The sequence below is a fragment of the Delphinapterus leucas genome, chromosome 6, assembly GCF_059928025.1.
Source record: "Delphinapterus leucas isolate spDelLeu-1000000601 "Yukka" chromosome 6, BTC_Dleu_Yukka2, whole genome shotgun sequence".
NCBI classification, from domain to species: domain Eukaryota; kingdom Metazoa; phylum Chordata; class Mammalia; order Artiodactyla; family Monodontidae; genus Delphinapterus; species Delphinapterus leucas.
In genome coordinates, this window is record NC_143134.1 from 41570767 (window position 1) to 41595188 (window position 24422).

Here is a 24422-nt window from a genome sequence, read left to right on the forward strand (position 1 = left end):
GACCTTGAGGGACTTGTCAGAAGGTAAAGAGAAATTTTTTTTTTTTTCTTTTTTCCTTCAGAGGAAAACACAACACTGGAAGGGGAAGGGAATGCTCCCATCCTCTCATCTGCTTTAAACAAATCCTTGCTCTAAAACTGCACAGCCCTCCTTGAATTTGATCCCTTAGAGTATTACCTCCTTTGCTCTCTGTTAAAATAAAACAAGTAACTTGCAGCTTCTTCCCCCAGAGCAGCTGGCCAGTCGCACAGAATAACAAACCTGTGTAGGTTTTCAGGTCATCACTGATGGAATCTAGAAAAGTTCTGTACAAATCTGCTTCTTCTTACTGCTTCACAGGGTGCCACAGTGTTTTAACAGTACCATGGGCCCTTAATGGGATATATACGTGCAGGTATATATCATGGAGATATGGCTTTCGTTATATTATTATGTGTGTTCTGGAGGGTTTTTGGTCACCGACAAAGAGAACAATTCAACTCCCATGTCTCATAGGCAGCGCAGAACCTGAAAGGACTATGGGCATCGCCTTGTCCAACCCCCTTCACTTGACAGCAGATGCTACTGGATTTCCTTTTGTTCTCTGTTAATGGACACTTTTGATGTTTTGAGAACTGGCTTTCAATGTCTAGAATGGAAAATAAGGTGCTTCAGTAACTAAGGGCACAAGCAAAACTTAAACAGAGCAATTGCACCTTCAGAAACAAATATGAAATAAAATGACCTAAGTTGAATTCAAATCACTCCCTTTCAATCTGGCTCGTGTTATAAAGATGTCGAGTTAGCAAAATTCCCCTCACAGAGGGTAGCAAGTTTTCTTGAGGAACAGAAAAATGTTTCTTCCTTGGTATAACTGATCACCCAGATAACTGTAAATTTCTATTTAAATTTACAACCTCTTTTCGCAAAACCCGTGGCTATGCCCAGAAGCACACCTCCAAAGCTTGGCCTGGGCACAGTGTCCCATGGGTATGCTGTGCCTAAGTTTTTGTTTTTACTTTCTTTTAAAATGCAGTGAAAAAAACAAAACAGCATATTGACAATGGAGTACATTTAGAATGCGACCACTCTCCCAACCAGAGCCCAGAGCAAGGTCTCGGCCTGTGTACACTGAACATCAATGCCTGTGATACCCCCAGGGTGGGTGAGGTCTCCTGTCCCTTGGGGGTTGATTTTGCCCTTCTCACAGGGCCACAGTGGGTGTGACATGGTTGAGGATAGCCAGGTTTCAGGGTCCATATTTGTTAAAACCCATCGCCACCATACGACCCAGAGACATTTATGCTCAGCTGATGAATTCCATTAGCTTCCCCTAATTATATAAGTTATGCCTTTTATGGATCTGCTCTACATATCTGGGGCACGACGTCTGGAGCGGTAGTTTCTGCACACAAGATATTTTTATCGACAAAGACCATGCACAGTTTTGCTTGCACAGTTAAAAGGACGGGTGGGGTGGAGGCTAGGGGTTGGAAGGAAGTGCTATCTGAAAAGTTCAATGTAAGAGAAACTTGCCTCCAAATTTAGAGCTTGTCCTATCTTTTCCAAGTCCTTGGCTTTCCCACCTGACCCTGAAATGATCGCTGGACAAGAATCCACCTCCTTTCAACTGAACTTGACACAGGCTCAGTGGATAACACTTGGAAAAACAAACCAGTGCCATCACCGTGGCCTACAAAGACAAGACTGTCGGAACGTGTGATGTGCCATCTTACCTCCCGGAAGCCATCTTTTCTCTGTACTACACTCTAGTGTTTCCGGTGATGGGAAAAGAATAGTCCATGGCACAGAGTTCAACAGTCTTTTTACTCCTCAGAAATGTCCTCGGGGGAAGGTGCCGAATACATTGTTCCCAGCTAACAGTCGCTGGGTTTTCTTAAGTTGGGACTGACGCCAGCCGATCTCAATGGTTGTCTTTGTTCTTCCCATACTGCGGTTTATAATAAATCTTCTCTCTCTCTGGTTTTAATCTCCCAAAGATAAAGGCTTCCCAGATTGAACACAAGTTTTCCTTTTTCATACACAGGCTTAAGCCATCCCAAACAATAAGAACAGTAATAATAATAAATAAATAGAAGTGAATCCATAGAAACTCTCGATGTCTGTACAGCAGAAGTGACAAAGTTTAAGTCAAATATTTGTTTTCCCTTTTTTTCATCCACATCAAAGGCAGGAATACAACAAGGCATTGTTAGTTGTGGTGGGCAAACCGGAGTGTCTGCTGATATAACAAATTAGGTTTGTTAAGGCCTTTGTCTATGCAGAGTTAATAGTAATGCAGAAGCCAGATTGATTAAAAAGGAAAGGGTGAGGATTGTGAAGCAGGGAAGACAAAAAATAAAGGAAAGAAAAACAAACAAAAAAAAACTAGGGAATAAACCAAGGGAGATGGAAAGAGAGAAAGAGATAATGCCAAAAAGAAGTCCATACTGTGTCTACGGATGGAGAAGTACACATTGCTTCCCTCGGAAAGCTTCTCGGTGTCTTTGTAGTTAATACTGTCAGAGCGAAGAACAGCAGATTGACGGCATCCAGCGGCAGTTAAAAGACGTTCATCCTCTCGGCCCAACTGAGGAGGTGCTTTGGGAAGGATCGGTCTGGGGGAAAGGGCCCTAGCCTAGTATATCCAGGTAGACCGGAGATGCCTTGGCCAAGTTCTGAAGGAGGGTGTGGATGCCCTTGATGTTCTTCCTCATGTGGGGCTCTCGCTGCCAGCACCCCAGCATCAGCTCATAGACTTCCTGGGGGCACGTTCGAGGTCGCTGCAAGACTCGGCCTTGAGTGATGCATTCTATCACCTGGACGGGACGGAAAGCAAAGATAGGGTCAGACCAGAGGAAAAACAATGTGGATACAATAAATGTCAGTACAAAGAGAGGGCTGCTTTAAAGAAACCCACTCAGTGTTTACTTTTTTTCAGAGGCAAGAGAGTGACTGTTCTAGGTTGGTATGTCATGGTTAATTTGATGGGTTTATATTCATTTTGCAAGCCACACTGATTTCACCAAACTGCTAGAGAAATAATTCATCTATATGGAATGCTCCCAAAACACACCCTGGAATTCCAATGTTTTACTGGCCTGAGATGGGACCAGGGTCACTTTTGTGTCAGGGTGCTAACTGGCCAGGGAACCCCAGGGTACAGAAATGAGCAGTCATTTTGGATAATGGAATTGGATAAAAGACAGACGTGGGCCTGAAAAAGTGAGGTGCTTGACCAAGAAGTGATGCCTCAAATATAGACATATTTGCAAACAGATTAGACAAGGAAAATAAAATGTTTGAGTTTTTCACTAGAAGTAAATGTTCTAGTGAAATATGCAAAAAGGAGAGAATCTTGAAACCTTATTGGAATAATACCAAAAAGCTAGCTGGACTCTAAGGGTACCGGAATGCCACATCTGCTATCAATTTACTAGATGAATAGCACGAAATGACTCCTGGGTCCCAGTGCCAGAGGATCACAGGCGCGTCAGCAAATGCTGTGCTTTTCTCTTTCTAGAACTCTTAAATTTGGAGAGTGACTATAATTTGGCCATGAAATTTAGGTACATGGCAGGCCGTTTGGGAGGTGCTTCTCCCAACAAAGCCACATGGGAGCGTGTCCTGACTTCCAGCCCGGGGATGCCTCTCTGTGTCAGCTCTCTAGGGGTCTTGGTGCCACCCGCCACTCACCTCATTGTTTGACAGCTGGTACCAGGGCTGTTTGCCATAGGTGAAGATCTCCCACAACACGACCCCCAGGCTCCAGACGTCACTTTCGGTGGTGAACTTCCTGTACATGATGCTCTCTGGAGGCATCCAGCGAATGGGCAGCATCGTGTGGCCACCGACCTGGCAGAAAAGGGGTAAACAAGGTGGCATCAGTTCCCACCATCAGGAGAAAAGGTTTGGAAGGGAGATGTGGGGGACATTTTTTTCCCTTTCCTTTATTTGTATTTATTAATTTTAATTGTTTATAAAACAAGGGAAAGACGATTGGTTTATAATCTCAAGCAACAGAGGCAGAGGGCAAAGAGTGGTCAAAGGATTTTTCTCACATTTTTGCAATTCTCTCTTTCTCACAACTAGACAGGAGCAGAGATGGTGATTGGGTGGATATTCATCCTGTATAAAACACAGACAGGGTTTCCCTGGTGGCGCAGTGGTGGAGAGTCCGCCTGCCGGTGCAGGGGACGCAGGTTCGTGCCCTGGTCCGGGAAGATCCCACATGCCGCGGAGCGGCTGCGCCCGTGAGCCATGGCTGCTGAGCCTGCGCGTCCGGAGCCTGTGCTCCGCAACGGGAGAGGCCGCAACAGTGAGAGGCCCGCGTACCGGAAAAAACAAAACAAAACAAAACAAAAAACCAGACACACCTACTTTCTGGTATGAGGATGACTTGATCTTGTAATTAACAAGATAACTTTGGTCAGGATAACAAGTAGAGAGTTTTGCATCCAAAATGACCCACCGAGGGACTCTGCTTCCTTAGCAAGGCCGGAGCTTCCTTCCACTTTAAAGTGTAAGGAGCGCACACAGAGCTGCCTTGAACATGCTTACCACAACCCAGCAATGGGCAGGGCAGAAATGATTATTCACATTTTACAGAAGGGGCAACTGAGTTTCAGGTTGCTATGGACACAAAGAAGTCCAGTCTTTGGAATTTCATCTACTACAGGAAACTTCAACTGAGCTTATTTACAAAAGTAAATAAGCAGGAGGAGCTTCAAGATGGTGGAAGAGTAAGACACGGAGATCACCTTCCTCCCCACAGATATATCAGAAATACATCTTCATGTAGAACAACTCCTACAGAACACCTACTGAACGCTGGCAGAAGACCTCAGACCTCCCAAAAGGCAAGAAACTCCCCACGTACCTGTGTAGGGCAAAAGAAAAAAGAAAAAATGGAGACAAAAGAATAGGGGGCTTCCCTGGTGGCGCAGTGGTTGAGAGTCCGCCTGCCGGGTTCGTGCCCCGGTCCGGGAAGATCCCACATGCCGCGGAGCGGCTGGGCCCGTGAGCCATGGCTGCTGAGCCTGCACGTCCGGAGCCTGTGCTCTGCAACGGGAGAGGCCGCAACAGTGAGAGGCCTGCGTACCGCAAAAAATGGGAGGGAGCTGTGAAGGAGGAAAGGTTTCCACACACTAGGAAGCCCCTTCGTGGGCAGAGACTGCGGGTGGCGGAGGGGGAAGCTTCGGAGCCGCGGAGGAGAGCGCGGCCACAGGGGTGCGGAGGGCAAAGTGGGGAGATTCCCGCACAGAGGATCGGTGCTGACCTGCACTCACCAGCCCGAGAGGCTTCTCTGCTCACCCGCTGGGGCGGGTGGGGCTGGGAGCTGAGGCTCGGGCTTTGGTCAGATCCCAGGGAGAGGACTGGCGGCGTGAACACAGCCTGCAGGGGGTTAGTGCACCCCGGCTAGCTGGGAGGGAGTCCGGGAAAAGGTCTGGAGCTGCCAAAGACACAAGAGGCTTTTTCTTCCCTCTTTGTTTCCTGATGCGCGACGAGAGGGGATTAAGAGCGCCGCTTAAAGGAGCTCCAGAGACAGGTGCGAGCCGCGGCTATCAGCACGGACCCCAGAGATGGGCATGAGACGCTAAGGCTGCTGCTGCCGCCACCAAGAAGCCTGTGTGCAAACACAGGTCACTATCCACACACACACACACACACACACACACCCGGAGCCTGTGCAGCCCACCACTGCCAGGGTCCTGTGATCCAGGGACAACTTCGCCGGGAGAACGCACGGCGCGCATCAGGCTGCTGCAACGTCCCGTTGGCCTCGGCCGCCGCAGGCTCGAACCGCATCCGTACCCCTCCCTCCCCCCGGCCTGAGTGAGCCAGAGCCCCCGAATCTGCTCCTTTAACCCAGTCCTGTCTGAGCGAAGAACAGACGCCCTCAGGCGACCTACATGCAGAGGCGGGTCCAAATCCAAAGCTGAACACCGAGAGCTGTGTGAACAGAGAAGAGAAAGGGAAATCTCTCCCAGCAGCTTCAGGAGCAGCGGATGAAATCACCACAGTTAACTTGATGTACCGCATCTGTGGAATACCTGAATAGACAATGAATCATCCCAAATTGAGGAGGTGGACTGTGGGAGCAATTATATATATAGTTTTTTCCCTTTTTCCTTTTTGTGAGTGTGTATGCATGCTTCTGTGTGTGATTTTGTCTGTATAGCTTTGCTTTTACCATTTGTCCTAGGGTTCTGTGTGTCCGTTTCTTTTTGTTTTTTAGTGAAGTTTTCAGTGCTTGTTATCATTGGTGGATTTGTTTTTTGGTTTGGCTATTCTTTCTTTTTTTCTAATTACTTAAAAAAATTTTATAATAATTATTTTTTATTTTAATATAATTTAATTTAATTTTACTTCTTTCTCTCTCTCTCTCTCTCTCCCTTTTATTCTGAGCTGTGTGGATGACAGGCTCTTGGTGCTCCAGCCAGGCATCAGGGCTGTGCCTCTGAGGTGGGAGAGCCAAGTTCAAGACATTGGTCCACAAGAGACCTCCCAGCTCCACGTAATATCAAACGGTGAAAATCTCCCAGAGATCTCCATCTCAATGCCAGGAAGCAGCTCCACTCAACGACCAGCAAGCTACAGTGCTGGACACTCTATGCCAAACAACTAGCAAGACAGGAAAACAACACCATCCATTAGCAGAGAGGCTGCCTAAACTCATAATAAGGTCACGTACACCCCAAAACACACCACCAGAGGTGGACCTGCCCACCAGAAAGACAAGATCCAGCCTCATCCACCAGAACACAGGCACCAGTCCCCTCCACCAGGAAGCCTACACAACCCACTGAACCAACCTTAGCCACAGGGGGCAGACACAAAAAACAATGGGAACTACGAACCTGCCACCTGCAAAAGGAGATCCCAAACCCAGTAAGTTATGCAAAATGAGAAGACAAAGAAAGATGAAGGAGCAAGGTAAAAACCCACCACACGTAACAAATGAAGAGGAAATAGACAGTCTACCTGAAAAAGCACTCAGAATAATGATAGTAAAGGTGATCCAAAATCTTGGAAATAGAATAGACAAAATACAAGAAATGTTTAATGAGGACCTAGAAGAACTAAAGAGCAAAGAAACAATCATGAACAACATAATAAATGAAATTAAAAATTCTCTAGAAGGGATCAATAGCAGAATAACTGAGGCAGAAGAATGGATAAGTGACCTGGAAGATAAAATAGTGGAAATAACTACTGCAGAGCAGAATAAAGAAAAAACAATGAAAAGAATTGAGAACAGTCTCAGAGATCTCTGGGACAATATTAAACACACCAACATTTGAATTATAGGGGTCCCAGAAGAAGAAGAGAAAAAGAAAGGGACTGAGAAAATATTTGAAGAGATTATAGTTGAAAACTTCCCTAGTATGGGAAAGGAAATACTTAAGTCCAGGAAGCACAGAGAGCCCTATACAGGATAAATCCAAGGAGAAACACACCAAGACACATATTAATCACACTATCAAAAATTAAATACAAACAAAAAATATTAAAAGCAGCAAGGGAAAAACAACAAATAACATACAAGGGAATCCCCATAAGGTTAACAGCTGATCTTTCAGCAGAAACTCTGCAAGCGAGAAGGGAGTGGCAGGACATATTTAAAGTGATGAAAGGGAAAAACCTACAACCAAGATTACTCTGCCCAGTAAGGATCTCATTCAGATTAGAGAGAGAAATTAAAACCTTTACAGACAGGTAAAAGCTAAGACAATTCAACACCACCAAACCAGCTTTACAACAAATGCTAAAGGAACTCATCTAGGCAGGAAACACAAGAGAAGGAAAAGACATACAATAGCAAACCCAAAACAATTAAGAAAATGGTAATAGGAACATACATATTGATAATTACCTTAAATGTAAATGGATTAAATGCTCCAACCAAAAAAAATAGACTGGCTGAATGGATACAAAACAAGGCCCGCATATATCCTGTCTACAAGAGACCCACTTCAGACGTAGGGACACATACAGTCAGAGTGAGGAGATGGAAAAAGATATTCCATGCAAATGGAAATCAAAAGAAAGCTGGAGTAGCAATTCTCCTATCAGACAAAATAGACTTTAAAATAAAGACTATTACAAGAGACAAGGAAGGACACTACATAATGATCAAGGGATCAACCCAAGAAGAGGATATAACAATTGTAAATATCTCTGCTCCAAAAATAGGAGCACCTCAATACATAAGGCAAATACTAACAGCCATAAAAGGGGAAATCGACAGTAACACAATCATAGTAGGGGACTTTAACACCCCACTTTCACCAACAGACAGATCATCCAAAATGAAAATAAATAAGGAAACACAAGTTTTAATGATACATTAAACAAGATGGACTTAACCGATATTTATAGGACATTCTATGCAAAAACAACAGAATACACTTTTTTTCTCAAGTGCTCATGGAACATTCTCCAGGATAGATCATATCTTGGGTCACAAGTCAAGCCTTGGTAAAATTAAGAAAATTGAAATCGTATCAAGAAACTTTTCTGACCACAATGTTATGAGACTAGATATCAATTACAGGAAGAAAACCTGTAAAAAATACAAACACATGGAGGATAAACAATGCACTACTTAATAACCAAGAGATCACTGAAGAAATCAAAAAGGAAATCAGAAAATACCTAGAAACAAATGACAATGAAAACACAATGACCCAAAACCTATGGGATGCAGCAAAAGCACTTTTAAGAGGGAAGTTTATAGCAATACAATCCTACCTTAAGAAACAAGAAACATCTCAAAAAGACAACTTAACCTTAAACCTAAAGCAATTAGAGAAAGAAGAACAAAAAAACCCTAAAGTTAGCAGAAGGAAAGAAATCATAAAGATCAGATCAGAAATAAATGAAAAAGAAATAAGTGAAATGATAGCAAAGACCAATAAAACTAAAAGCTGGTTCTTTGAGAAGATAAACAAAATTGATAAGCCATTAGGCAGACTCAAAAAGAAGAAAAGGGAGAAGACTCAAATCAATAGAATTAGAAATGAAAAAGGAGAAGTAACAACTGACACTGCAGAAATACAAAGGATCATGGGCACTTACTACAAACAACTATATGCCAATAAAATGGACAACCTGGACGAAATGGATACATATTTAGAAACGCACAACCTTCCAAGACTGAACCAGGAAGAAACAGAAAATATGAACAGACCAATCACAAGCACTAAAATAGAAAACGTGATTAAAAATCTTCCAACAAACAAAAGCCCAGGACCAGATGGCTTCACAGGCGAATTCTATCAAACATTTAGAGAAGAGCTAACACCTATCTTTCTCAAACTCTTCCAAAATATAGCAGAGGAAGGAAGACTCCCAAACTCATTCTATGAGACCACCATCACCCTGACACCAAAACCAGACAAAGATGTCACAAAAAAAGAAAGCTACAGGCCAATATCACTGATGAACATAGATGCAAACTTCTACAACAAAATACTAGCAAACAGAATCCAACAGCACATTAAAAGGAACATACACCATGGTCAAGTGGGGTTTATCCCAGGAATGCAAGGATTCTTCAATATACACAAATCAATCAATGTGATACACCATATTAACAAATTGAAGCAGAAAAACCATATGATCATCTCAATAGATGCAGAGAAAGCTTTTGACAAAATTCAACACCCATTTATGATAAAAACCCTTCAGAGAGTAGGCATAGAGGGAACTTACCTCGACATAACGAAGGCCATATATGACAAACCCACAGCCAACATCGTCCTCAATGGTGAAAAACTGAAACCATTTCCACTAAGATCCGGAACAAGACAAGGTTGCCCACTCTCACCAGTATTATTCAACATAGTTTTGGAAGTTTTAGCCACAGCAATCAGAGAAGAAAAGGAAATAAAAGGAATCAAAATCGGAAAAGAAGAAGTAAAGCTGTCACTGTTTGCAGTGACATGATACTATATATAGAGAATCCTAAAGATGCTACCAGAAAACTACTAGAGCTAATCAATGAATTTGGTAAAGTAACAGCATACAAAATTAATGCACAGAAATCTCTTGCATTCCTATACACTAATGATGAAAAATCTGAAAGTGAAATTAACAAAACACTCCCATTTACCATTGCAACAAAAAGAATAAAATACCTAGGAATAAACCTACCTAAGGAGACAAAAGACATGTGTGCAGGAAATTATAAGACACTGATGATAGAAATTAAAGATGATACAAATAGATGGAGAGATATACCATGTTTTCGGATTGGGAGACTTAATATTGTGAAAATGACTATACTACCCAAAGCAATCTACAGATTCAATGCAATCCCTATCAAACTACCACTGGCATTTTTCACAGAACTAGGACAAAAAATTTCACAATTTGTATGGAAACACAAAAGAACCCGAATAGCCAAAGCAATGATGAGAAAGTAAAACAGAGCTGGAGGAAACAGGCTCCTGGACTTTGGACTATACTACAAAGCTACAGTAATCAAGACAGTATGGTACTGGCACAAAAACAGAAAGATAGATCAATGGAACAGGATAGAAAGCCCAGAGATAGACCCATGTACATATGGTCACCTTATCTTTGAAAATGGTGTCAAGCATATACAATGGAGAAAGGACAGCCTCTTCAATAAGTGGTGCTGGGAAATCTGGACAGCTACATGTAAAAGTATGAAAGTAGAACACTCCCTAACACCATGCACAAAAATAAACTCAAAATGGATTACAGACCTAAATGTAAGGCCAGACACTTTCAAACTCTTAGAGGAAAACATAGGCAGAACACTTTATGACATAAATCACAGCAAGATCCTTTTTGACCCACCTCCTAGAGAAATGGAAATAAAAACAAAAATAAACAAATGGGGCCTAATTACACTTAAAAGCTTTTGCACAGCAAAGGAAAACATAAACAAGAAGAAAAGACAACTCTCAGAAAGGGAGAAGATATTTGCAAATGAAGCAACTGACAAAGGATTAATCTCCAAAATTTGCAAGCAGCTCATGCAGCTCAATATCAAAAAAACAAACAACCCAATCCAAAAATGGGCAGAAGTCCTTAATAGATATTTCTCCAAAGAAGATATACAGATTGCCAAAAAACACACGAAAGAGTGCTCAACATCATTACTCAGTAGAGAAATGCAAATCAAAACTACAATGCGATATCATCTCACACGGGTCAGAATGGCCATCATCAAAAAATGTACAAACAATAAATGCTGGAGAGGGTGTGGAGAAAAGGGAACTCTCTTGCACTGTTGGTGGGAATGTAAATTGATACAGCTACTATGGAGAACAGTATGGAGCTTCCTTAAAAAACTAAAAGTAGAACTACCATACGACCCAGCAATCCAACTACTGGACATATACCCTGAGAAAACCATAACTCAAAAAGAGTCATGTTCCACAATCTTCATTGCAGCACTATTTACAATAGCCAGGACATGGAAGCAACCTAAGTGTCCATCGACAGATGAATGGATAAAGAAGATGTGGTACATATATACAATGGAATATTACTCAGCCATAAAAAAACGAAATTGAGTTATTCGTAGTGAGGTGGATGGACCTAGAATCTGTCATACAGAGTGAAGTAAGTCAGAAAGAGAAAAACAAATACCGTATGTTAACACATATATATGGAATCTAAAAGAAAAAAAAAAAAGATCGTGAAGAACCTAGGGCAAGACGGGAATAAAGACGCAGACCTCCTAGAGAATGGATTTGAGGACACCGGGAGGGGGAAGGGTAAGCTGGGGCGAAGTGAGAGTGGTAGTGTATATATGGACATATATATACACTACCAAATGTAAAATAGATAGCTAGTGGGAAGCAGCTGCATAGCACAGGGAGATCAGCTCGGTGCTTTGTGATCAGCTAGAAGGGTCGGATAGGGAGGGTGGGAGGGAGGGAGACACAGGTGGGAAGAGATATGGGGATATATGTATATGAATAACTGATTCACTTTGTTATAAAGCAGAAGCTAACACACCACTGTAAAGCAATTATATTCCAATTAAAATGTTAAAAAATAAGTTAATAAGTAAGTATGGTTTTTGAAAAGCCCATTTTAGTAAAAGCAGTAAGTCTGAGGCATTAGATAGCAACAGCATTAGCACAGGCAAAGAAAAGTTTGACCAAAGAGACTTGTTTACGATTTCCTACCTTCTGGAGAAAAATTAAGTATATTCCATATACAGGTTTGTAGCCCATCAAGGCTGTCTGATTTTTAAACCAAGATAAGATTTCTGCACAGTAGCCCAATGGGTGGCAGGTCCTACTTTTCACGCTGGTGAACCTCAGCGCTACCTGCCCAAATGCCATGCTGACAGCGGGGCGGTGGGTGAGCTCACAGGACAGCAGGAATTAGATTTCCCTGACAACTCCCACCCCCTGACCTCTGAGACCAATGCCACACAGAGTTTCTGCCCGATTATAATTCTCAATATCCATTTCTGACTCACTAAGGGAAGGAAATGGACTAACAATGCCTGAAAAATGCTGCTCAACTCCGTAGCCCAAGGAGTGGAGAGTGTCAGAGATGTCTAATTTGCTTGGTGATTTCAAATGATGCTCTTAGCATCAAAGAAAGCATGCATGATTTTTCCCCATTCTTCTCTGTACGAGGAATCCAAGTCTGACAAGTCGAAACATGACTTGCTGGCTCAGGGTTAAGGCGCCCCTGTATTTTTACTGTTCAGCTTTGAATACACCAAAAGTTCATGCGCTAAGTGCAAGCTTGTTGCCTTCCATCAGCTTTCAATTTCCTCGCTTTCTCCTCATTCCGCAGGACAGGTTGTCACTGTTCAACGAGCACAGAGTTCCCTCATGGGGCTGCCTGGACATGACAATACTCACCACCAGGGTCGATATCGAAAACACAACCTGTGCAACACAGGCACTGACCAGAAAGGTTGCTGGTGTTCATACTGGCACAGCCAAATGGGCGTGTTTCTGGCTGATGGCTATCTGCCTGACTCTGCAACTCTGAAACCCCACGTACCCAGGACTTTGGGAAAGGAAATCTGCCAACACACAAGAGTTTCCTACGTTTTCAGATACTTACAAACACGAAGGATACCAAAGCGGAACGGTCCCCGGGGTGCTGGCAGCCTATACCCCAGCACCAAGGAGAGGCTTTGTGGCAGTGCAGGGAGCTATATGCGCAGAGTTATGGGGAGTGAGAGGTCTCTGCCCAGGTTTTTAGTGAAAAAGACATAATTCTTTCTTGAATGGGAATAGTGAAACAATTGAAATTGACATATTGAAAGTAGAATTAGAAAAATATTGAAATTAGACCATACATCCAATGTACAGTTGGTCTGTGGTAGTAAAGGGAAGAGTGGGATATTATGGACCAATGCGGTGTTCTTTTGGATACCTGACCCTCAAAGTATTAAGAGCTAGCTTGCCACATGTGTTCCTAGTTCAGATGTGTCAAATACACTATAACCTGTAACCCTCTTCATTTCTTGGAGATTCATAATGCACAGAATTCCCTTGAAGTGTCTCAGGCAGAAAGAACAGATTTAACTTTGTTTAACTTAGTGAATTAAACTAATTTGGCTGTGTGTTTGTGGGGGAGAGGGAGAGAGATGGAGAGCCACTTACATACATTCCTAGAACCAGACGGTAAATATCCCACTTTGGGACATGTTAACCTATGGAGACGCCAGGCTTTCCATATTCTTTTTGTGTTCCCAGCTGTGGTGCAGTGGACAACACTCAATTCATGACTTTAGAAGGGGGCCAAAAGGTACAAATTTCCAGTTGTAAAATAAATAAATTCTGAGGATGTAAGGTACAGCAAGGTGACTACAGTTAATAATACTGTATTGCATATCTGAAAGTAAATCCTAAAAGTTTTCGTCACAACAACAAAAAATTGTAACTATGTGAGGAGACAGATGTTAACTAGACTTATGGCTGTGATCATTTTGCAATATATACAGATATCAAATCCTTATATTGTACACCTGAAACGAATATGATGTTATATGTCAAGTATACCTCAATTAAAAAAAAACAAACAAAAAAACCCTCTGGGCTCCAGAGTTAATTTCACTACTTGCCAAACCTCTCTGTGTCTTAATTTTTCCAACTATAAAATGTGGGTAACAATATATACCTCCCAGGGTTAACTCAAGCAGACAATATTTGTGAAAGCCCTTTATGAATTTTAATGCACTAAATGCTTTCTAGGTGTTGCCTCTTTCTCTGTAGCCTTTATTTTCTCAATGGGAAGCAGCCATGGAGACATTAAGAAGGGTCAACACTACAACTCTCCCACACTCCTCACTCCGCAATGACAAGTACTCTGGGGCCCCTCTGACTACACCTGCTCCTCCGGATTCTCTGTCCTGTATTGCTAACGGCCAAAGAAGAGGCTCCTGTGTCCTGTAAAGGAGGGGAAAACAAGATTCAATTTCTGATTTACATGTTTTCCCATCTGATCATTTATTTTATGCTTGCAGTCTCTTTGGGACAGATTTTTCACTCTAATTCTTTCAAGAATCCCCTCTGGGATTTCACACATGCCATTATAAATAATGCTTTCCTTGTTCTGATGCCAAATGGGTGAGTGGTGGGAGCATCTAATAAAAGTTCAGACAGGGTTCACAAGTTTTCTAAACCCGTTTAGAACATTTCTGAATATTTCTTTTGCAGCCCTTTCTCAGGATTTTGGAGCATGTCACAAAAGTGGGCCCAAAAAGTAAAAATAGAAAAAAGAGCCACCGTGGTTACAAATTACTGTCACATTCCAGTCACAGTCAACTGGATGGTTTTTAGAACTCACAAAACCACATACTGTGCAGTGACAAACACAATGAGATATTTGTCTTGTATGTGCAACTTGGCCATTGGCCCTCACACTCTTGCTTAAATATTTGTGAGATGGAATGTGATCCCAAGTATGACACTGGGAGTCAGAACTGTTGCTTTGACTGCCAGATACTCAGTGGTGCCAGGAGAGACCTTTCAGTGATCGACTTGGGTCAGGAACATGCTCTTCACTAAACGCACCAGAATAAGCTGATGCAACATGGGACATCCACTTAGCTGGGGAGTTGACTTGGACTTGCAGTTTTTATTTTCCTCAACCCACGAGCCTGGGGTTTTAGCTCTGTAATTAACCACTTGTCACCACCTTCCCACCACAATCATCTGTCAACACAGAGCAGTTGGTCTTTACAAAGAACTTCTGCTCGATGATCTCGCTTGAGCCCAATAATTACCCTCTTGAGAAGACATCAACTTGCCTTCACATTATAAGTAATGCCCGCCAAATTCAGAGAGTTTAAGTAGCTTATCTAAAAACACACACACATAACCCCTCCCCACAGGACATCTTGTACTCACTCTGATGGGTCACTCTGTGTTTCTGGCTACTGCATTCTCCAATTCATGCCCTATATTCAGCCAGCAAACTTAGTTGTGGCTCCTCACCCAGGCCAAACCTACTCATGCCTCTTGGAAAGTTTGATCTCTCTTTTCTTCTACCTACTCTGGAAGGTCTCCTAAAGGCAAGTTCAAGTTCCATCACTTCAAGGAACGTACCCTCCTCTGCTATAGCTCAGCAATGTTTTTAAGCACCCCTTAGTACAGCTCTGGTAACACTGCAGGCATTCCCTATTTTTGCTAATGGATCACATGCCTCAAGAGGAAGGATGCTGAGCAGTTATGGCTGGCAAGGCATGGAGGGGGTTGGTTGGTAAGCAGACCACATCTTCGAGTTTCTTCTGACTGTTGAGATTTGGGGAGGAATTCTCAATGTGCTCCTTCAAAGAGATCAGTGTTCACTACTTTCCCATCCACCGCCAATAACTTCTCTAAACTCTTCACAGAACCAACCTTAGATTAAATGGATGGAAACTGGCTCACCTAATTGATGCTACAAATAAGAACCATTCAATGAAATTCAAAACTTCTTAATAAAATGCAATCCAAAATACTGGCGTTCACATGGAGTATAAAAACTCTCTAAGCTGTGTGTGAAATCCCGTTCGTTCCTCAGTTTATCATCTGTACAGTAGATGGGGGAGTCTGTGGTGCAGACCTGGTACTATTCGACCTGGGAATGAAGTTTAGGAAGACATCATAATGAATAACATGAGAGAATATTGCTCTATAAGATAGCATCTCATATCCTCTGAGGCGAGAGAGGAAGGACAGAGACTAAAGAAGAACATTAAACCATGAAAAAGGAAAGAATGAATGGCCATCAGGGCTGCTAATCACCGTGACTTGCTTAAATCAGTGAAGTTATTAACTTGCTTAAATCAGTGAAGTTATTAATCAGAACAATGTCTGGAGCCAATGGCCAAAAAGAAATTCCATAGTGCCTAAAATAAATCAAGTTATGGAAAGTAATGGATTCTGTTTTTAAAACATCTGCAAAAAGAACTGTTCGTTTAGCTCTTACTGTTTATTTCCATGACACTTCATAATTTTGACGGTGAAATGTACAGAATGATCTGGTTTTAAAAAAAAAACAAAACCTGTTCTAGGAAAAATACCTAGGCCTGAGCATCCTTTAAATCTACTTGTTTGAAAGGTATAAAGACAATAAATCCTGGAAAGAATACTAAAAGGCCCTTGGTAAAACTGTCTTGTGTCAGAAATGCTGTATAGCACAGGGAGCTCACTCAGCTCGGTGCTCTGCGATGACCTAAATGGGTGGGATGGACAAGGGAGGGAGGTCCAAGAGGGAGGGGATATATGTATACATATAGCTGATTCACTTTGTTGTACAGCGGAAACTAACACACCATTGTAAAGCATCTATACTCTAACAACAACAAAAAAAGAAATTGATGATTTTATTATTTTTAAATCAAATTGGGAACATCTAATCAGTTCAACTACAATATTTATTTCTTACCCAAGAAATACTCTTTGGGTACATTCTCTTTGCTGACTAGGTTGTAAATGGTGACTATTTCCCCATGGCTTAACAAACAATATGATTTATTTTTCTACACTGGAAAACTAGAATTTAGGAAGGTCAAGAAACTTGCTGAGCAAGTGGAGATATGAATTGGTGACCAGCAGTATTGAAGACAGCTCTCTATCCCACTATTATTCACGCTGGGACCCTAGGTTCTTACTTAATTTTTACAAACATACGAAGCATCTTTATCCCTGGTACAAGTTTATGAGGAATGCACAACCCATTTTCCAGGGACCTCGGTTGATGAGAGAGGAGGTAACAAGCATCCACCCTCTTCCTTCCTCCCTCATTGTCTTCTCTTCTCTTTCAGCATCCATCCCTCTCAGTGTGGGTCCTCCCAGTCCATTCCCGATTCCCTTTCTTTGAATCTCCTCTCAAATCTCACTTGTCCAGTCCCATTTCAAATTCCAACGTTGCCTTTTGTCTTGCCCAATTCTTTTATCTCCCCAGAGGATCATGCTTGTCTTCCCCACAAGTCATTCCCCATCCATGGGGATGCCTCGTCTCCCTTCTGTGTATATGAGAGGCACGGTGGCAGGCTGGAGCCCTTGTATAGACCCAAAGCAAATGCCTAGCTGGCTTTGAAGACACTGGTGATTTAAAGGTGAGTAAAGCTAATCTGGGACCTTCTATACTTAAGTAGCAAAGAGCAGTGATGCCTGGGAGGCCACTTTCAGCTTGTGGTCTTTACTAAGTGAGTGAGTGATAACTTGTTTGGAAGCGAAACGTTTTACTTCCTTAGAAACGTGCAGGCCAAAGGGCAAGCCCCAGTAAGAGATGATTAGCTGTCAGAGGCTTTTGGTCACATTAAATAATGAAGAGGCTCATAGACCTTCTTGTCACACCCTGCACCCGCTCCCTTTGTTTCAACAGTTTCTCCTGATCTGTTCCTTAAAAATTCATGATAGCTGTAAACTTTAAGAAATAACTGGACATTATTTATTATGTGTTGCATCTGTAATATGAAGTTTAAAAAAAGGAGAAACAATTCGTGCAAAATCTTCTCCTTGGAAAACCTGGGACCATTGTGGTCAGACTGTGGGTGCTTTATGACCACATCCAGGAAGATCAGGGTTCTCCTGTTACAAAGAGTGATGGGGTGCTTCCGTGGCATGTGGCTACGGAACCAGGGGGTACTCCATGGGAAGTGATTCAGCTCTTCCTGCCTTCCCTATAAGTCCTGAATGAATGGAACTCAGTGAAGGCGGTCATGAATGAATGGGGCCAGGAGGAGTGCTAGGGACAGCCTGGTTGCCCCTCTCTCTTATAGCAGGAAATTTTTATCACTATACCTGAAGTTGCTGTTGCTTGAAACCTGGAAAATCTTCCATTATCTTTTACCATTACCAATCTGGTCACAGATACAAGGGTTGTGACTTACTAACTACAAGCCAAGGGTTTTTGAATTAGTCACGAGAGGGTATGCTGGACCTTATTGCTAACAATATTTTGTGAATATTTTTTCCATTGGGAATTGATTTTGTCTTTATTCTACCATGAAATAATAATATAAACAGTGAAAAATAATAATACCTTATGTTTGTATACGTGTTTTGCTTTTCCATAGCATTTCCGTATCCATTCATTCAATAATGGTACCTACCTCAGAATATGGTTGTGAAGATTAAATGAGTTGATATTAGAAAAGCTCTGTGGTGCCATTTGTATGACATTCTTGAGAAGGCAAACTATAGGTCTAGAAAACGTATGGTTGTCAGGGCCTGGGAACTGGGGGTGGGGGCTTGTCTTACAGAGGCATGAGGGAATTTGGGGGGAGGTGATGACAATGTTCTAAGTCTTGGTTGTGGTGGCAGTTAAATGACTGTGTTTGCCAAAACTCAGAACAGTGCACTAAAAAAGGTGAATTTCACTATAGGTAATAAAGCTCTTAGAATAACACCTGTTGCATAATAAAAGTGTAAAATATATTAGCTGTTGTTGTTATGCTAAGTATTTGATTCTCCAGTAATCCTCTGGGGTAAGTCAGGCATGTTCTTTTATCTCAGTTTAAGAGATGAGGAATTCCCCAGGCCCAGAGACAATGTGACCTACCCAAGACCACACAGCTTAGACGTGGTAGCGTCTACATCAGGACCCATATCTCCAAACCAAACGCATTCTGCCTCAAGTCTGACATGGAGTCAGACTCAGGGCTAGGAAAGGCTCTCTGCATTCGTTTGCTCAGTCTGCCATAACAAAATACCATAGACTGGGTGGCTAAAACGAGACATTTATTTTCTCACAGTTCTAGAGGCTAGAAATCCAAGATCAAGGTTCCAGACAGCTCAGTTTCTGGTGAGAGCTCTCTTCCTGGCTTACAGATGACTGTGTGTAGCTTGTGTGTGTGCAGAGAGTGCGTGAACTTCTGACGTCTCCTTTTACAAGGACACTAATCCTATTGGATGGGGGCTCCACCTTATGACCTCACTTAACCTTAATTACTTCCTCAGAGACCCCATTTTTAAATGCAGCCACACTGGGGGTTAGGGTTAGATCTGAGTTTTGGGGGAACACAAACATTCAGGCCACAATACTCTCCTTGTCAATGCTTCCCCTTCTGATTCCAGCACACTCCAAGGAGGGGCAAGAACAGCTTCAAATACTAGGAGCTGTGCAATTCTGGTCCATAATGCAGATCTGTAGTCCTCTCTCAGCATTCGTATGGCCCCAAGTTAAGACTCAACGTCACTTCTATTTTCCCTTCTTGGGTTACTCTTGACAGTTTCCCTGTCATCAACTGATTCCAGAGCTTAGCAGGTGCTGTTGTTCCACAGCAGCCCCCAGATTCAGCTTATTTCCATGGCAAACCTTAGGGCAATCTTAGTCCTCACGCTGTCCCCCCCAGTCCACCCCAACTATCCTGGGGGTAGCTAAGGGAGAGGGAGCAGACCCTGGAACTCCCCGGTCATGTACAGATAAAGGCAGAGAGCTTCCTGGACTCCATGTCACCTCAAGTGACATCCCTCGTGGGCCCTATTGTCCCCTGCTTGTGCACTATATATACTTTCAGGAGCCAAGAGCCCCAGTCTTAGAAGTGATTCTACTTTCACCTTATTTCACATTTGCTCTAATCAGGAGCAAAAAGTCTTCTCTCAGTACAGCTTAAAACTGCCATCACACTCATGTTTAAGAATCACATTGAGATCTAGAAACGAGGATTCTTCATTTTAACAATACAGTGAAATTAAACAGTAACAGCATCCCCCCTCCTCTGACTGCCTCCCCCCTCCTCGCCCCACTAAGTCTTACCCATTGTAATGGGGAGTTTCCCAAGTGGCTCAGTGGCAGGATGAAGCCTTTGGAAAGAACGAAGACAGCATGCAGGCTGCCGTGTGGTCACTGTACTGCTACATCACTCAGCAATGGGAACTTGTACATTCCAACGATCCACATCTCACCAAGCTGTCATTATTTTAATGTTCAGTATTACTGAGCTTTCTATGGCCTCCTGAGCATTATGGTTTTTAACGCAGGAGATCATCTGACTCTTTAGTACTTGAGACCAAAGCATCGCATCCTTTTATGAAAGGATGAAAAGCCAACAGAGACTGACACGTGATGAGCAAAGACAACCAGGAAAGCAGGAGTTGTATAGATTCATGTCACTGTCTATGTCAACGTAATGATCACATTACGTTGGTTTAGTACCAAAATTCCAATGTGAAATTGTTTCTATGGAAATAACTCAGAAAGGCTGGTATTCCAGCTAGCTTTAAGTAAAGGAAGAAATCAGTGATTTGCCAACAGGGTAGGGGGAAAAAGCTTCTCTGTACTAGAAACAGCACTCTCCATACCAGCTGTAATTACCGTGATTCTTGCTGCTCTCAAGGCATCATGTCCAGTACGTGGACAGATCAGGTTTCTGGTTGGACGGTGCATATCTGTGCCACCATTAACCCCAGCTTGTTAGTTAACACTGAGGACCTGCCAGAATGTAATTCCACCATTAACCTGAGATGAGAACTTAATACGCCAGAGCCAGTTAAAAATGAATAAGTTGTCTTTCTTCCCAGTTCATTCTGATACAGAAACTGATGTCTGTGTCCTTGTGAGCGTAACATTAATGGGAAAGTTGCTTTCTCCAGGGAGTTCTGAATGCCTACCTGGCATCATTATGGTCCTTCTGTTATGTCTGTGATACATGGAATGCATAGAGATTGTGACCTTGGTTATAAAAGACACTGTGATTTCTTATGATGATTGGGAAAGCTAAGAAATCATGTAATACAAGTAACTCTCAATTACTGAGCTCTTACGCTGTGTGAGACGTTGTGTGCTAAAGACATCACTTACACTTAAAGATCCTTTTTTCATACCTCTCCCGACATAATTACCGATAAAATATACCCCTAGAAAGTGCACATATTATAAGAGGCAGTTATTTTGTGATTGTGAAACTGGAACTCAGTTTCTGACGAGCAGCTTTCCTCTGCAGGGTGGACAGAAAAGAGTTAATAACAGTGGCTGCTCAGTGTTATGGGAAACCAGTGTGCTGGCGCTGGGGGCCTCTCAAACCATTCCACCAAAGCACCCACAACTGCAGAAAGAAGTAAAGGACCAGGGGAGTGGGGAGGAATTGGGACCACGTCTATAGGCGTAGACCAAGGTGCTTATGGCAGGCGTGGAATTTCTTTAAAGTCTTGTATTTCATCTTTAACATCTGATATAATTGTGGCATTCGATTCCACGGTGTGATATGTGACGCTTTCTAAAGTGATGCTTTAGAAACTTGGGCCATGTTGATTTTGTGGCTTCGTGAGTCTCTGGTCTGAACACACCAACTTGTGTCCAAAGTCTACCCAGATTCCTATTTGAGACGCACTGGTGGCAGAAAGTAAAAGGGTTTTGGCAGAAAGTAAAAACCCTATTTCCTATTCTAGCTCGGCCACTTACTAAGTGAGTGTAAATAAATTACTTCATATCTTAGTGTCTTTCATTGTATATAAATAGGAATAAAACCTTATAAGCCTAAATCAAGCCTATATCCTTCCTCAACAGGCTAAGTTCTAGAAACGGTGGTAAACAGCCCGATGGCCAGAACTAAGCAGAAAGAAATATTCAGGCAGTCGCCTTGGGATAACAGCAACAAGCCTGGACCAGGATCCTGCACAGTCCTGAGGGGCCCTTTTCCCACTGCGGTCCATGTATATGCTCCCTCCTTTTGCCCAACATGGTGTCCTGCATCAGAGGCCCGGGGGTCTACTCTGGTGCTTACCAGACTCTCCATGTGACATTGGTAATGTCATTACCTCCCTCTAAGCCATAGATTTTGCACGTATAGAATGGAGACGGTGTCATTATCTGTGAGGCTCAAGTGAGGTAGCTGAGATAAAATATGGCTTACATGGTAACACCTAATCCACGTGGCTTTATGTTAGTACATTTCAACCCATTTGCATTTAGTGCTACGTGCACTATGGGGAAACAATGTTGGATGAGGTTAAGTCCTTGCCCTTGGGAGCTTGTTCTATAACCATAACGCAAGGTGGGGAGTTGATGCCATAGTGGAAATGTGACCAACTGCTGGGGCTCATGATACCGGCACAGTTTGGCCCATTCCTTAATCTAGTGATGCTTTCAGCCCCCTTCCACTAAGAAGTTGATATCAGGATGCCTGAACATTTGCCACCGTGTCCAGAGGGTCACAGGAAAGGAGACTGTTGGGAAAGAGCTGGAGAGAAAGCTGTCAATGAAGATGAAGGTCCTGATTCCCCACTGAAGTTCCCTGAGAAGAAGGAACTGCCCCAAAGAGGCTGCGATGGCTGGGGTGTGTTTAGCTTTGTGGCTCATGTTCCACATCCAGATACCACGTACTGCAGGCACAACCAAGAACTTTACACATGCTACCCCACTGAGCTGCAATGAACCACAAGCTGAGCCAATGCAGGGATGCAGAGGACACAACAGTTAGGGATCACTGTCAGCTTCATGGGACAGAGACAGTGGCTTAACCATGGAGCGGGGGAAGGGGTCCCTTTTCTCCCTTACTAGAAGTCCTGAAGCATGCAGTCAAGGGCTGGTGGGACTCTAAGAAGTCCTTCTGAGGACATCCCTCAAAAGACAACTCTGTTTACTTCTTTCCACCCTTATTTTGATCTCCCGGTTGGGTCATTTCCCTCCCTCAGCCACTGTAACATCCTCCTAACTGGTCTATCATTTCCCTTCTCACCTTTTTCCAAACCACTGTCCTTACAATAGCAAGAGCAATTGTCTTAAAATAATTAATTGTATCAAATCTTTTGTTTTTCTGCTATAAACTCTCCAATGACTTCCCGTTGCCTTTAGGATAAAATTAAAAGTCACTGGAATGGCTGATAGCACCCTGGTTGATCTCAGTGCTTCCTTCTGCAGTCTCCTCTTTCCCCCTTTCCTTGCGGTAACCTATCCATCCGGGTCTTAAATGTCCTTAGCGCTTTCTCACCGCTGGTTCTTCACACATGCAGCTCCTCAATTTTTAGCTGGTTGACTTCTACTTGTCTACTAGGAATAAACTTCAATACCATATGCTTAGCCACCAGAAGCAAGTTAGACTCTCAGGTAGCACTACTTACCTTCCCCTCACAGCACCGATCAGTAGCAATGATGTGCTTATTTGTGTGGTTACATGCTTGCTCTCTTCCTCTGCGTCTGACTACAAACTTCATGAAGGAAGCATTATCCAGTGCTTGGAGGCCCAACAGATATCTGTCAAATAAAACAGTTGCATCTGGCTGCCCGGGAGCATGGTCTTGGTGGATGGACAATACATTATAAAATAAATACGGAAGAAGAAGGGGCTAAAGCCCCAAAGGCAGCTCCCGTCAGCCTTCCTCGGGGCTGTCAGCACAGAGCCCTTGGAGCCTGGATGGGTGCCGGGGTCGGGTGGGGGGAAAGGAAAAGACGGACAGTAGCCAATTTGCTTTAGAGAACAACACCCGTTTCTAATTTAAACTGTAAATAAGGAATGGAAACAGACGTGTGCTGTACACAGAATAATGAACATATGGGATCAGTTACCAAGAAAAGCCGTGGAAGCTGAAGATTACTGAGCTGAGGTGACACCTTGGAGGAGAAGAGGGTGAGGGCGCGGGGAGGGTGGAGTCAGAGAGGAAAGGCTGGGCGTCCTGTCCTGGGGGTTCCCGTCCCTTTGCTCGTCCTGTCCTGTAGTGCGTCCTGTTGGCCGTCCCGACTTCCTTTGATGAAGCCATTCCCACTTACAGCGCCCCCGTGTGGTCTCATCAGAACCTCCCCGAGGGAGGGGCTTGAGGGTTGCGGGCGGGGCGTAGACGCGTGGAGGTGGGAGAGGAACATCCTGAAGACGCCTTGGACGGCACTGCCGAGGCTTAGTCTCCATGGCTGGAGACGTAAAGGGGGCAGATAGAGATTCACGAGAGGAGGTCTGAAGCCCCCAAACCTCCACTCAGCATCACCCCTGCCTCCTGTATCAGCTACCCTGTGACTCTCACCTCCACCATAGCTCCAGAGTCTTAAATCCTGAGCAGAGT

At 43.2% G+C, this 24422-nt stretch overlaps 1 protein-coding gene across 1 annotated transcript in view; it reads right to left on the reverse strand.

Moving 5' to 3' along the window:
* Positions 1–2612: 2612 nt before the first annotated feature.
* LOC149748918 (BDNF/NT-3 growth factors receptor) overlaps positions 2613–24422 on the reverse strand; it is a 166107-nt gene continuing 144297 nt past the window's right edge. The window contains exons 6-7 of the mRNA XM_089912623.1: positions 3676–3834; positions 2613–2798 (exon numbers count right to left, since the gene is read on the reverse strand). Of these exons, the coding sequence (XP_089768749.1) occupies positions 2613–2798; positions 3676–3834 (345 nt within the window). The remainder of the gene's footprint in view (positions 2799–3675; positions 3835–24422) is intronic.